This window comes from Bos indicus, chromosome 28, assembly GCF_029378745.1.
Source record: "Bos indicus isolate NIAB-ARS_2022 breed Sahiwal x Tharparkar chromosome 28, NIAB-ARS_B.indTharparkar_mat_pri_1.0, whole genome shotgun sequence".
Taxonomy (NCBI): Eukaryota; Metazoa; Chordata; class Mammalia; order Artiodactyla; family Bovidae; genus Bos; species Bos indicus.
Window position 1 is genome coordinate 12,956,815 of NC_091787.1, and position 15,686 is coordinate 12,972,500.

Below are 15,686 nucleotides of genomic sequence, written 5' to 3' on the forward strand. Positions count from 1 at the left end.
TTATATCAAGAGTCTTCTTTGAACACAACACTATGAGACTAGATATCAATTGCAAGAAAAAACTGTAAGAAACACAAACACGTGGAGATTAAACAACATGTTTCTAAAACAAGTTTACTGAAGAAATCAAAAGGGAAATCAAAAGATTTCTAGAAACAAATGACAATGAAAACACAACAACTCAAAACCTACGGGATGCAGCAAAAGCAGTTCTAAGAGGGAAGTTTATAGCAATACAATCCTACCTCAAGAAACAAGAAAAACATCAAATAGACAACCTAACATTACACCTAAAGCAACTGGAAAAAGAAGAAGAAGAAAACCCCAAAATTAGTAGAAGGGATGAAATCATAAAGATTCAAGCAGAAATAAATGAAAAAAGCAGCAGTAATGATGAATAAAACTAAAAGCTGGTTCTTTGATAAGATAAACAAAATTGACAAATCCTTAGCCAGGCTCATTAAGAAAAAAGAGAAGAATCAAATCAACAAAATTAGAAATGAAAAAGGAGAGGTTACAACAGACAATGCAGAAATACAAAGGATTATAAAAGATTATTATGAACAATTATATGGCAAATAAAATGGATAGCCTGGAAGAAATGGACAGATTCTTAAGAAAGTTCAGTCTTCCAAGACTGAACCAGGAAAAAATAGAAATTATGAACAACCCAATTACAAGCACTGAAATTGAAGCTGTCATCAAACATCTCCCAAAAAACAAAAGCCCAGGAGCAGATGGTTTCACAGGAGAATTCTATAAAACATTTAGAGAAGAGCTAATGCCTGTCCTTCTAAAACTCTCAAACAGTTGCAGAGGAACACCTCCAAACTCATTGTACGAGGCCACCATCACCCTGATTCCAAAACCAGACAAACACAACACAAAAAAGAAAACTACAGGCCAATATCACTGATGAACATAGATGTAAAAATCCTCAACAAAATTTTAGCAAACAAAATTCAGCAACACATCAAAAAGCTCATATTCCATGATCAAGTTGACTTTATTCCAGGGATGCAAGGATTCTTCAATGTACAAAAATCAATCAGTGTGATATACCATATGAACAAATTGAAAGATAAAATCCATATGATCATCTCAATAGATGCACAAAAAACCTTTGACAAAATTCAGCACCTATTTATGATTAAAACTCTTCAAAAAATGGGCATTGAAGGAACCTACCTCAACATAGTAAAGGCCATATATGTGATAGTGAAAGTGAAACTGAAAGTCGCTCAGTTGTGTCTGACTCTTTGCGACTCATGGACTATACAGTCCATGGAATTCTCCAGGCCAGAATACTGGAGTGGGTAGCCTTTCCCTTCTCCAGGGGCTCTAGATCCCAACCCAGGGATCAAACCCAGGTCTCCCTCATTGCAGGTGGATTCTTTACCAGCTGAGCCACAGGTGAAGCCCATATATATAATAAAGTGAAAGTGAAGTCGCTCAGTCGTGTCCAACTCTTTGCGACCCCATGGACTGTAGCCTACCAGGCTCCTCTCTCCATGGGATTCTCCAGGCAAGAGTACTGGAGTGGGTTGCCATTTCCTTCTCCAGGGGATCTTCCTGACCCAGGGATTGAATCCAGGTCTCCCACATTCCAGGCAGAGGCTTTAACCTCTGAGCCACCAGGGAAGCCATATATAAGCCTACAGCAAACATTATTCTCAATGGTGAAAATGAGCCACCAGGGAAGCCATATATATATATATAATATTTGCTGTAGGCTTATTTTATATATATATATATATATATAAAATAAGCCTACAGCAAACATTATTCTCAATGGTGAAAAACTGAAAATATTCCCCCTAACATCAGAAACAAGACAAGGGTGTCCACTTTCACCACTATCATTCAACATAGTTCTGGAACTCCTAGCTAAAGCAATCAGAGAAGAAAAAGAAATAAAAGGAATCCAGATCAGAAAAGAAGAAGTAAAGCTCTCACTCTTTGCAGATGGCATGATACTGTACATAGAAAACCCTAAACATAGTATCAGAAAATTACTAGAGCTAATCAGTGAATTTAACAAAGTTGCAGGATACAAAATCAATACACAGAAATCACTTGCATTTCTATATACTAACAGTGAAAAGTCAGAAAGAGCAATTAAGGGATCAATCCCATTCACCATTGCATCAAAAAGAATTAAATATCTAGGAATAAACTTACCTAAGGAGATGAAAGAACTGTACACAGAAAATTATAAGACACTAATGAAAGAAATCAAAGATGACTTAAACAGATGGAGTGATATTCCATGTTCCTGGGTAGGAAAAATCAATATTGTGAAAATGACTATACTACCAAATGCAATCTATAGATGTAATGCAATCCCTATCAAATTACCAATGGCATATTTCACAGAACTAGAACAAAAAAATTCACAATTCATATGGAAACACAAAAGACCTCGAATAGCAAAGCAGTCTTGAGAAAGAAGGATGGAGCTGGAAGAAGTCATCAAGACAGTATGGTACTGGTACAAAAAGAGAAATATGAACCAATAGAACAAGATAGAAAGCCCAGAAATAAACCCATGCACCTATGGGTACCTTATTTTTGACAAAGGAGGCAAGAATATACATTGGCGCAAAGACTGCCTCTTCAATAAATGGTGCTGGGAATACTGGACAGCTACATCTAAAAGAATGAAATTAGAACACTTCCTAACACCATACTCAAAGATAAAATGGATTAAAGACCTAAATATAAGACCAGAAACTATAAAACTCTTTTTTTTTTTTCAGAAACTATAAAACTCTTAGAGGAAATCATAGGCAGACCACTTGATGACGTAAATCAAAACAAGATCCTTAATGACCTACCTCCTAGAGTAATGGAAATAAAAACAAAAATAGATAAGTGGGACCTGATTAAACTTAAAAACTTTTGCACAACAAAGGAAACTATAAGCAAGTTGAGAAGACAGCCCTCAAGAATGGGAGAAAATAATAGCAAATGAAACAACTGACAAAGAATTAATTTCCAAAATATACCAGCAGCTCATATAACTAACTCAGTACCAGAAAAACAAATAACCCAATAAAAAAAGTGGGAAAAAGAGCTAAACAGACATTTCTCCAAAGAAGAGATATAGATGGCTAACAAACACATGAAAAAATGCTTAACATCACGCATTATTCAGTTCAGTTCAGTCACTCAGTCCTGTCCAACTTTTTGCGACCCCATGAATTGCAGCACACCAGGCCTCCCTGTTCATCACCAACTCCCAGAGTTCACTCAAACTCACGTCCATCGAGTCAGTGATGCCATCCAGCCATCTCATCCTCTTTCGTTCCCTTCTCCTCCTGCCCCCAATCCCTCCCAACATCATAGGCTTTTCCAATGAGTCAACTCTTCGCATGAGGTGGCCAAAGTACTGGAGTTTCAGTTTTAGCATCATTCCTTCCAAAGAACATCCAGGACTGATCTCCTTTAGAATGGACTTGTTGGATCTCTTTGCAGTCCAAGGGACTCTCAAGAGTCTCTCCAACACCACAGTTCAAAAGCATCAATTCTTCGGCACTCAGCTTTCTTCACAGTCCAACTCTCACATCCATAAATAACCACTGGAAAAACCATAGCCTTGACTAGACAGACCTTTTTGGCAAAGCAATGTCTCTGCTTTTGAATATGCTGTCTAGGTTGGTCATAACTTTCCTTCTAAGAAGTAAGCGTCTTTTAATTTCATGGCGGCAATTACCATCTGCAGTGATTTTGATGCCCCCAAAAATAGTCTGACACTGTTTCCACTGTTTCCCCATCTATTTCCCATGAAGTAATGGGACCAGATGCCATGATCTTCGTTTTCTGAATGTTGAGCTTTAAGCCAACTTTTTCACTCTCCTCTTTCACTTTCATCAAGAGGCTTTTTAGTTCCTCTTCACTTTCTGCCATAAGGGTAGTGTCATCTGCATATCTGAGGTTATTGATATTTCTCCTGGCAATCTTGGTTCTAGCTTGTGCTTCTTCCAGCACAGCGTTTCTCATGATGTACTCTGCATATAAGTTAAAGAAGCAGGGTGACAATATGCAGCTTTCATGTACTCCTTTTCCTATTAGGAACCAGTCTGTTGTTCCATGTCCAGTTCTAACTGTTGCTTCCTGACCTGTATATAGCATTATTAGAGAAATGCAAATCAAAACTACAGTCACTTCACACCATTCAGAATGGCCCTCATCAAAAAGTCTACAAAGAATAAATGTTGGAGAGGGTGTGAAGAAAAGGGAACCCTCTTGCACTGTTGGTGGGAATGTAAATTGATACAGCCACTGTGGAAGACATTATGGAGATTGCTTAAAAAACTAGGAATAAAACCACCATATGACCCACAATCCCAATCCTAGGCATATACCCTGAGGAAAGCAAAATTGAAAGAGACACGTGTATCCCATTGTTCACTGCAGCATTATTTACAATAGCTAGAACATGGAAGCAGCCTAGATGTCCACTGACAGATGAATGGATAAAGAAGAAAGAAGTAGTGGTATATATACACAATGGAATGTTATTCAGCCATAAAAAGGAACATATTTGAGTCAGTTCCAATGAGGTGGATGAACCTAGAACCTATTTTACAGAGTGAAGTGAGTCAGAAAGAGAAACATAAATACTGTATTCTAACACATATATATGGAATCTAGAAAAATGGTACTGAAGAATTTATTTACAGGGCAACAGTGGAGAAACAGACATAGAGAATAGACTTATGGACATGGGGAGAGGGGAGGAGTGGGTGAGATGTATGGGAAGAGTAACGTGGAAATTTACATTAAAAAAAATTAAAAGCTTGTATGATGATTTCAGTAGATACAGGAAAAACATTTGACAAAATTCAGCTTTCATTCCAGATTAAGACTCTCAAGTGAAAATAAGACAAAAGGCCTGTTATTGAAAATCAGCTAATGTTGTACTTAATATTTTAAAACTGAATAACTTCCTAAACAATATCAGGAACAAGACAGGTAGTCCACTCATACTCAGTAACATAATGTAATCTGGCCAGTATAATCAGGGAAGAAAAAGAAAAGAAGGTAGTAGTGGAAAAAGAAGTAGAACTGTCTATTCACAAAAAGATAATTATGTAGAATCATTTAAAAAAATGGCTAGAACTTTTAAGTGCATGTAGGTTGCAAGATAAAAGTCAGCGTACAAAAATCAAGTTTTATTTGCAATAGCACGAACAATATTTTTTTGCTGACCTATCTAGCAAAGATGTGAAAGAGCTCACTGAACATTATAGACCATTGCAGAGGGCAATTTAATACCTAAATAAATGGAGAGAGATAGCTTCATGTCTTGATATATATACTTTTATACATGGTCATTATCCAAGTGCTCAATATCATTAAGATTTTTCTCATTAAAAAGATGTGTAGATTCAGAACAACTCCAATCCAAGTCCCAACAGGCTTTCTTAGAGTAATTGACTAGCTGATTCCTAACTTCATGTAGAAGTTCAGAGGAGCTAGAATAACAGCTTTGAAAAATAAAAGCTAACTTGTAGGGTAACAACTGCCTGATTTCAAGAGTTCCTATAAAGTTATGGTGAACAAGACAGTGTGGTGTTAGCCTCAAGGACACATAGAGACGTCGACCAAAATACAGAACCCAGAAATAAATCTATTAGTATATATTATTGTGTCAGAATGTATCAAACTATATAGTTTGAGTGTATTCAGTTGACTCTTCATGTCTATCTCACTAAAATTCTTTGAGATTGATGTGAAAGTTTCTAAATGGTTGCCTTCTGTGTATTTATCTTATCACCTACTTGTTACATACATCATATTGACTGGCATTGATATGAAACTCTCAACTTTTGAGTAGCACTGCTTTAGAGACACTTGCAAGTAGTCACCAGATGTATAGAGGAATGTCTATATTGTTCATAATAATAGAAAAACTAGATAGTCAACCAGACTATCCATAAGATAGGGGAACCAGTATGTAAATTACAGTGTATTTTCACAGTGGTCTTTTTGACATATATCTATGTACAACAGTGTGGATGAATTTAGGAAACAGTGAAAAAACAAGTCAAAGAAACATATTGGTAAATTTCAGAATGTACGGAGATTTTTTAAAGAAAAATTTTTGATTAAACCTCTTTCATTAAACACTTTGCCTTTGGAGAATTTTACAGGGATTTATATAGGTGAAAGGAAGGGATTTATATAGGTGAAAAGCACGTAATATTTTCAGAGATGCTGCTCTTCTTGAATGGCCTGTATAACATATATTATCAGGGTATAATTTCCTTGAGTGTGACCATATTTTATTCTTAGAAGACAGAATGCTGACGTTATTTGGAGTAATGGGTCATGATATTTGAATTTAAAATAGTTAATGGTTAAGAAGTCTTTATATAGAGAAAGATAAAGCATGGCTGCAAAACTTCAACAATTCGTGAATCTAGATCAAAATTTTAGAGGTGCTCATTCTACTGCTTAGACAAACTTGCTATTTTCTGTAGCTTATGTGGAAATTTTTCCGTTTATATTTTCTGTCTCTACCAGGGTATATTTTGATAAGTTGTACTTTCCCAAGAAATTATTTATTCTCTTCCAAATGTATTTGTAGCAAGTTGTGCAAAAATAGCCTTTTAAGATAATACACTTTGTTTCAATGATTGCTTCTCCCGTATCATTTCTTATTTTGTGTAGTTGCTATTTCTCCCACTTGTTGATTAGATTAGTCAGTGATTTGCCTTTTTTGTGAATTTTTTCAAAGAACCAGCCTTTTGACTTAATTTGTTCAATTTTTGTCTTTCTTTAACTTCTGAGCTAAGAAAACTGCAAAAATAAAAGAAGACCTATTTCACATATTCAAAGAGACCACTAGAAACCTGGGAAAACATACCTAGAATGGTCTTAAGACATATCTTAATAAAATTTTGTTGTTCAGTCGCTCAGTCGTGTTCCACAACTTGCAACCCCATGGACTGCAGCATGTCAGGCTTCCCTGTCCTTCACCATCTCCTGGAACTTGGTCAAGCTCATGTCCATTGAGACAGTGATGCTGTCTAACCATCTCATCCCTTTGTTGTCCCCTTCTCCTGCTGTCTTCCATCTTTCCTAGCATTAAGGTCTTTTCTAGTGAGTCGGCTCTTCACATCAGGTGGCCAAAGTATCAGAGCTTCAGCTTTAGCATCAGTCGCTCCAATGAATATTCAGAGTTGATTTACTTTAGAATTGACAGGTTTGATCTCCTTGCAGTCCAAGGGACTCTCAAAAGTCTTCTCCAAAACCATAGTTCAGAAGCATCAATTCTTTGGTGCTCAGCCTTCTTTATGGTCCCACTGTCACATCCATACATGACGACTGGAAAAACCATAGCTTTGACTATACAGACCTTTGTTGGCAAAGTAACGTCTCTGCTTTTTAATACACTCTAGGTTTGTCATAGCTTTTCTTCTAAGGATGAAACATCTTTTAATTTCATGGCTGCAGCCACAATCTGCAGTGATTTTTGGATCCCAAGAAAAGAAAGTCTGTCACTGTTTCCATTGTTTCCCCATCTATTTGCCATGAAGTAATTGGACCAGATGCCGTGATCTTAGTTTCATGAATGTTGAGGTTTAAGCCAGCTTTTTCACTCTCTTTTACCTTCATCAAGAAGCTCTTTAGTTTTTCTTCACTTTCTGCCATTAAGGTGGTATGTCTGAGCATATCTGAGCTTATTGATACTTCTCCCAGCAGTGTTGTTTCCAGCTTGTGCTTCATCCAGCCTGGCGTTTTGCGTGATGTACTCTGCATATAAGTTAAATAAGCAGGGTGACAACATACAGTCTTGATGTACTCCTTTCCCAATTTGGAACCAGTCCGTTGTTCCACGTCTGGTTCTAACTGTTGCTTCTTGACCTGCATACAGATTTCTCAGGAAGCAGGTGAGATGGTCTGGTATTCCCTAAGAATTTTCCACAGTTGGTTGTGATCCACACAGTCAAAGGCTTTAGCATAGTCAATGAAGCAGAAATAGATATTTTTCTGGAATTCTCTTGCTTTTTCTATCATCCAGCAGATGTTGGCAATTTGATCTCTGGTTCCTCTGCCTCTTCTAAATCCAGCTTCAACATCTGGAAGTCTTCATTATTTACATGGCTGTTGGTGAGTTTATTCTTATTTCCTGCTTTTTTCTCTCCTGTTTCCTGCAGTTACTACATTATTTCTGCTTCATTAGAATATATAACATTTATATATTATTCTTCTGTTCTTGTTTTCATCTTTATTTTGGTCTTAGATCTACAGTTAAATGTATTCACTGTTCTATTTTTCTCCCAGTGTTTCCTTAAAGATCTTGGTTGCTCTAAGTTTCTGCGCTTCTAGAAGGTTTCGTGATTACACTGTTAGCTAACTTTGTGACTATCTAAACCTTTTTACATAGCCTTGCTACTTAAAGGAATATAAATAAATGATAAAACCCACTTTCTTTTCTAAAATATGACGCTCCACTGAGCTTTGCTTTGTTTACTGGTGACAAAGTCTATGGCCAAACCTCCATGTTAGTTTTTGTTGAGACATAAGTCTTTTTGTCTAACTACTACTAACTTCCTTTTAGTAGTTTTATTAACGTATGTCTTAGAGAGGACTTTTCCAGCTCAGTCGTTCCAAGTTCATCGTGGTTCTTTTGAATATGTGGATTAGGTCTTTTATCTTTGGATGGTTTTCTTAGATTGTGCTGTGTGTATGCTTAGTCACTCAGTTGTGTCCGACTCTTTGCGACCCCATGGACTGCAGCTTGCCAGGTTCCTCTGTCCATGGGGATTCTCCAGGCAAGAATACTGGAGTGGGCTGCCATGCCCTCCTCTAAGTTATCTTCCCAACTGAGGGATCGAACCCAGGTCCTCCCACATTGCAGACAGATTCTTTACCGACTGAGCCACTAGGGAAACCTTTTCTTAGATTATAGTTTTCAATTTTAGATTTATCCCATTATTTTCTATTCTTTCTCTTTAAAGACTATAATCATACATACAATTTTGTTTTAATTTTATTTATTATATTTTTGCTCCTACTACTTTTCTGGGTGGTGAAATTACAAGTTTATTTTTTTCCATTTGCTTTTCTGTATTTTTAAATTTATTTTTACATTAAAGTATAGTTAATTTACAGTGTTATATTAATTGTTACTGTACAGCAAAGTGATTCAGTTATGTGTATAAACATTTTTTAATACTCTTTTCCATTATGGTTTATCACAGAATATTGAATATAGTTCCCTCTGCTGTAGTCGGAGAAGGCGATGGCACCCCACTCCAGTACCCTTGCCTGGAAAATCCCATGGGCGGAGGAGCCTGGTAGGCTGCAGTCCATGGGGTCACGAAAAGTCGGACATGACTGAGCGACTTCACTGTCACTTTTCACTTGCATGCATTGGAGAAGGAAATGGCAACCCACTCCAGTGTTCTTGCCTGGAGAATCCCAGGGACGGGGGAGCCTGGTGGGCTGCTGTCTGTGGGGTCGCACAGAGTCGGACATGACTGAAGCGACTTAGCAGCAGCAGCAGCTGCTGTATAGTAGGACCTTGTTGTTACCCATTCTATATATAATAGTTTGCACCTGCTAACCACAAACTCCCACTTCATCCCTGCCCACTCTCCCTCACCCTTGGCAACCAGAAGTCTGTTCTCTACGTCTGTGAGTCTCTTTTGTAATTAAGTTCATTTGCATTATATATTAGATTCCACATATAGGTGATATTGTGTGCTATTTGTCTTTCTGTGTCTGACTTACTTCACTTAGTGTGATAATCTCTAGGTCCATCCATGTTGCTGCAAATTGCACGATTTCATTCTTTTTTATGGTTGAGTAGTATCCCATCATGTATATATACCACATCTTCTCTATCCATTCATCAGTTGATGAACATTAGGTTGTTTCCATGTCTTAGCACTGCTGTGAGCACAGCAGTGCATGTATCTTTTTGAATTACAGTTTTGTCTGGATATATGCCCAGCAGTGGGATTGCTGATTTATATGGCAGCTCTATTTTTAGCTTTTTGAGAAACCTTAACTGTTTTCTGTAATGTCTGCACCAACTTATATTCCCACCAGCAGGCAGACTGTCTTTTTAAATCCAGAGTTTACTCATTCCGTTTTCCTTTTTTTTTTTTAGTCTTTGGTTATTGCTCTTGCTGTTTTAATGCCTTTTTTGTTGCCATTTATGAAATTTTCACTCAAGTCTGTTTTCTCTTTGGTCTATTAGTATGCTTGGGCTGTTCTAACAAAACACCATATACTGGGCGGCTTATAGAGCAGAAATGCATTTTCTCACAGTACTGGAGGCTAGTTGTTCAAGATAAAGGTGCCAGCAGCATTCGTTTCTGGTGAGGTCTCTTTCCTCAGCTTGCAGACAGCACCTTTTCACTGTCCTCACATGGCCTTTTCTCTGCAACCCATGAAGAGCAAGTGAACTCTGGTGTCCTTGCCTCTTCTAATAAGGATAACATTTCCACTGGATTTGTGCTCTACCCTTATGAACTCATTTAACCTTAACTACTTCCTAAAAAGTTCTATCTCCAAGTACAGCCACATTGGGGATTAAGACTTCAACATATGAATTTGGAAGGGGGGAAGTAATTCAGTCTTTATCAGATTCTTTGCAATTTAACTCCTGAAGTGATTTGGTCTTTTTTACCATTTTTACCAGTTCTTGCCTCCTTAGTTGCTCATTACTCCAGGTCCGTTCATTTGGCTTTCCTAGCAGTCTGACCTTTATCAGAACTGAGATATCATTCAATATTTTCCCACTGACAATGGAACTTTTTCTTTCTAGGAGTAATTTTATTTGTGGTTCAGTTCAGTCACTCAGTCACATCTAACTCTTTGCAACCCCATAGACTGCAAAACGCCAGGCTTCCCTGTCCATCACCAAGCTTGCTTGCTCAAACTCATGTGATTGAATCAGTGATGCCATCCAACCATCTCATCCTCTCTTGTCCCCTCTCATCCAGCCTTCAATCTTTCCCAGCATCAGAGTCTTTTCCAATGAGTCAGTGCTTTGCATCAGGTGGCCAAAGCATTGGAGTTTCAGCTTCAACATCAGTCCTTCTAGTGAATATTCAGTACTGATTTCCGTTAGAACTAATTGGTTTGATCTCCTTGCAGTCGAAGGGATTCTCAAGAGTCTTCTCCAACACCACAGTTCAAAATCATCAAATCTTTGACGCTCAGGTTTCTTTATGATCCAACTCTCACATCCATACATGACTGCTGGAAAAACCATAACTTTTGACTAGACGGACTTTTGTTGGCAGAGTAATATCTCTGTTTTTTAATATGCTGTCTAGGTTTGTCATAGCTTTTCTTCCAAAAAGTGAGCGTCTTTTGATTTCATGGCTGCATTCACCATCTGCAGTGATTTTGGAGCCCAAGAAAAGAAAGGCTGTCACTATTTCCATTGTTTCCCCATGTGTTTGCCATGAAGTGATGGGACTGGATGCCATGATCTTAGTTTTCTGAATGTTGAGTTTTAAGCTAACATTTTCACTCTTCTCTTTCACTTCCATCAAGAGGCTCTTTAGTTCTTCTTTGCTTTCTGCCATAAGTGTGGTAACATTTGCATATCTGAGATTATTGATATTTCTCCCGGCAATCTTGATTCCAGCTTGTGCTTCTTCCAGTCCAGCATTTCTCATGATGTATTCTGCATATAAGTTAAATAAGCAGGGTGGGTGACAATATACAGCCTTGACGTATTCCTTTCCTGACTTGGAATGAGTCTTTTTTTCCATGTCCAGTTCTAACTGTTGCGTCTTGACCTGCATACACATTTCTCGGGAGGCAGGTAAGGTGGTCTGGTATTCCCATCTCTTTTAAGAATTTTCAACAGTTTGTTGTGATCCACACAGTCAAATGCTTTGGCATAGTCAATAAAGTAGAAGTAGATGTTTTTCTGGAACTCTCTTGCTTTTTCGATGATCCAACAGATGTTGGCAATTTAATCTCTGGCTCCTCTGCCTTTTCTAAATCCAGCTTCAACATCTGTAAGTTCACAGTTCACATACTGTTGAAGCCTGACTTGGAGAATTTTGAGCATTATTTTGCTAGTGTGTGACATAAGTGCAATTGTGCAGCAGTTTGAAAATTCTTTGGCACTGCCTTTCTTTGGGTTTGGAATGAAAACTGATCTCTTCCAGTCCTGTGGCCATTCCTGAGTTTTCCAAATTTGCTGGCATGTTGAGTGCAGCACTTTCACAGCATCATGTTTTAGGATTTGAAATAGCTCATCTGGAATTCCATCACCTGCACTATCTTTGCTCATAATGATGCTTCCTAAGGCCCACTTGACTTTCCACTCCAGGATATCAGGCCCTCAGTGAGTGATCACACCATCGTTATCTTTTTTTTGTATATAGTTCTTCTTTGTATCCTTGCCACCTCTTCTTAATATATTCTGCTTCTATTAGGCCCATACCATTTCTGTCCTTTATTGTGCTCATCTTTGCATGAAATGTTCCCTTGGTATCTCTGATTTTCTTGAAGAGATCTCTAGTCTTTCTCTTTCTATTGTTTTCCCCTGTTTCTTTGCATTGATCACTGAGGAAGGCTTTCTTGTCTCTCTGTGCTGTTCTTTGGAATTCTACATTCAAATGTGTATACCTTTCTTTTTCTCCTTTGCCTTTCACTTCTCTTATCAGCTATTTGTAAGGCCTCCTCAGACAGCCATTTTGTTTTTTGCATTTCTTTTTCTTGGGGATGGTCTTAATCCCTGCCTCCTGTACAATGTCATTAACCTCCATCCATAGTTCTTCAGGCACTCTATCAGATCTAATCCGTTGAATCTATTTGTCACTTCCACTGTATAATCATATGGGATTTGATTTAGGTCATACCTGAATGGTCACAATAAACTGTGGAAATTTCTGAAAGAGATGGGAATACCAGACCACCTGACCTGCCTCTTGAGAAACCTATATGCAGGTTAGGAAGCAACAGAACTGGACATGGAACAACAGACTGGTTCCTAATAGGAAAAGGAGTACATCAAGGCTGTATATTGTCACCCTGCTTATTTAACTTATATGCAGAGTACATCATGAGAAATGCTGGGCTGGAAGAAGCACAAGCTGGAATCAGGATTGCTGGGAGAAATATCAATTACCTCAGATATACAGATGACACCACCCTTATCACAGAAAGTGAAGAGGAACTAAAAAGCCTCTTGATGAAAGTGAAAGAAGAGTGAAAAAGTTGGCTTAAAGCTCAACATTCAGAAAACGAAGATCATGGCATCCGGTCCCATCACTTTATGGGAAATAGATGAGGAAACAGTGGAAACAGTGTCAGACTTTAATTTGGGGACTCCAAAATCACTGCAGATGGTGATTGCAGCCATGAAATTAAAAGACACTTACTCCTTGGAAGTAAAGTTATGACCAACCTAGACAGCATATTGAAAAGCAGAGACATTACTTTGCCAACAAAGGTCCATCTAGTCAAGGCTATGGTTTTTCCTGTGGTCATGTATGGATGTGAGAGTTGGACTGTGAAGAAAGCTGAGTGCCAAAGAATTGATGCTTTTGAACTGTGGTGTTGGAGAAGACTCCCTTGGACTATAAGGAGATCCTACCAGTCCATTCTAAAGGAGATCAGTCCTGGGTGTTCATTGGAAGGAATGATGCTAAAGCTGAAACTCTAGTACTTTGGCTGCCTCATGCGAAGAGTTGACTCATTGGAAAAGACTCTTGACGCTGGGAGAGATTGGGGGCAGGAGGAGAAGGGGACGACAGAGGATGAGATGGCTGGATGGCATCACTGACTCAATGGACATGACTTTGAGTGAACTCCGGGAGTTGGTGATGGACAGGGAGGCCTGGCGTGCTGCAATTCATGGAGTCACAAAGAGTCAGACACGACTGAGCGACTGAACTGAATGGTCTAGTGGTTTTCCCTACTTTCTTCAATTTAAGTCTAAATTTGGCAATAAGGCATTCATGATCTGATCCACAGGCACCTTCCAGTCTTGCTTTTGCTGACTGTATAGAGCTTCTCCATATTTGGCTGCCAAGAATATAATCAGTCTGATTTGGTATTGACCATCTGGTGATGTCCATGTGTAGTCCTCTCTTGTGTTGTTGGAAAAGGGTGTTTGCTGTGACCAGTGCATTCCCTTGGTAAAATTGTGTTAGCCTTTGCCCTGCTTCATTTTGTACTCCAAGGCCAAATTTGCCTGTTACTCCAGGAATGTCTTGACTTCCTACTTTTGCATTCCAGTCCCCTATAATGAACAGGACATCTCTTTTTGGTTGTTAGTTCTAGAATGTCATGTAGGTCTTCATAGAACTGTTCAACTTCAGCTTCTTCAGCATTACTGATTGGGGCATAGACTTGGATTACTGTGATATATGCGTTTATTCATCTCTAAGTTCTCTGTCTCATCTTTTACATGTATTTATAACACAAGGTAATATGTGATATGCAGAGAGTCAGTCTTCAACTGACTTTCTGCATACCTATGAAAATTGAAACTCTAATCTCAGATTCTTTTGTATTTGAATACTCATTTACTTACTTAATGGTGATTTGAAGTTAGTAGTATTCTGTAGTTGTGCCCAAGTAATGTGTTGTTGGTAATTTTATTTTCTCTCCTTATATTTATCCGTAAGTGTTTTGGAGAATTCATGGAGACGTTCGGATTTAAAGAGTTGCTCTTACTCCTCAGACATACTGAGGAATGTCTGAAAACCAAATGTATGTTTTCTAAGAACAGTTTACTCTTCCTTTTCAACTATTCTGGGCTGTTTTTTTCTTGTTTTTGTTTTTTCACCTGAAACTCTAGAAATAGAAAAAACAACATACTTACATTTACCTTCATCCCTGGAGACTAAACAACAAATCAAAATCAGCTACCAGCAATGTAGGGCATTTGTAAGTAGGTCTCATTCCATAAGAAATGTGTTGATTTTCATATGGTGAGATAAATTTTTCTTGTTTCTAGAAGTCTGGAAAACTGATCACATGAAAGAAAGGAGCCATGAAAACCAGCCTAAACATGTATGGGAAGTTGTATTGATCAATAACAAAAGGCTGACTAAAGAACAAGGTAATGTACTAGGGAAGTCACTTGAATTGGACACAGATTCTTTTCCTTACAGAAAAATACTCTGTCAGTGTGTCTCATGTGGAATGAGCTTCAACTATATTTCAGAATTGGTTATCGATAAGAAAAACTCTTTAGGGAAAAAGACTGATGAATTTAATGCCTGTGGAAAACTGCTACTCAGTATTAAACATGAGAAAACTCATACTAGAGAAAAAAATGAATATTTTAAAAGTGGAAAAATTGTCAGTCATAAAGAGGATTCTGTTCAGCTTGAGAAGATTCAAACTTTAGAGCAAAATTTCGAATATAACATACATCAAGAATCCTTCAATGAAAAGGTAGTACTCAATACATACAAGACAGAGATCACTGAAGAGAATGACTGTGCCTATGATGAATATGGGAGAAGATTCTGTGATAGCTCATCCTTCTTGTTCCATCAGACAGCTCCCTCAGAGGAAAATCACTATGAATTTGGTGATTGTGGGAAATCCTTATGTCTGAAGTCCTCCCTTTTAAAACATGATGGGGCACATTTGAAACACTGTGAATATGGTGAAAGTGGGAATAATTTCAGGAGGAAGTTCTACCTCTCACAGCTTCAGAAAACTCAAAAAGGAGAGAAGCA

General features: G+C 38.0%; 1 protein-coding gene across 1 annotated transcript in view; it reads left to right on the forward strand.

Moving 5' to 3' along the window:
- Positions 1-15,686, forward strand: part of LOC109553859 (zinc finger protein 33B-like) — an 88,301-nt gene that overhangs the window by 65,553 nt on the left and 7,062 nt on the right. The window contains 1 exon segment of the mRNA XM_070781878.1: positions 14,954-15,686. This exon segment is cut by the window's right edge and continues 1,339 nt beyond it. Coding sequence (XP_070637979.1) covers positions 14,954-15,686 — 733 coding nt within the window.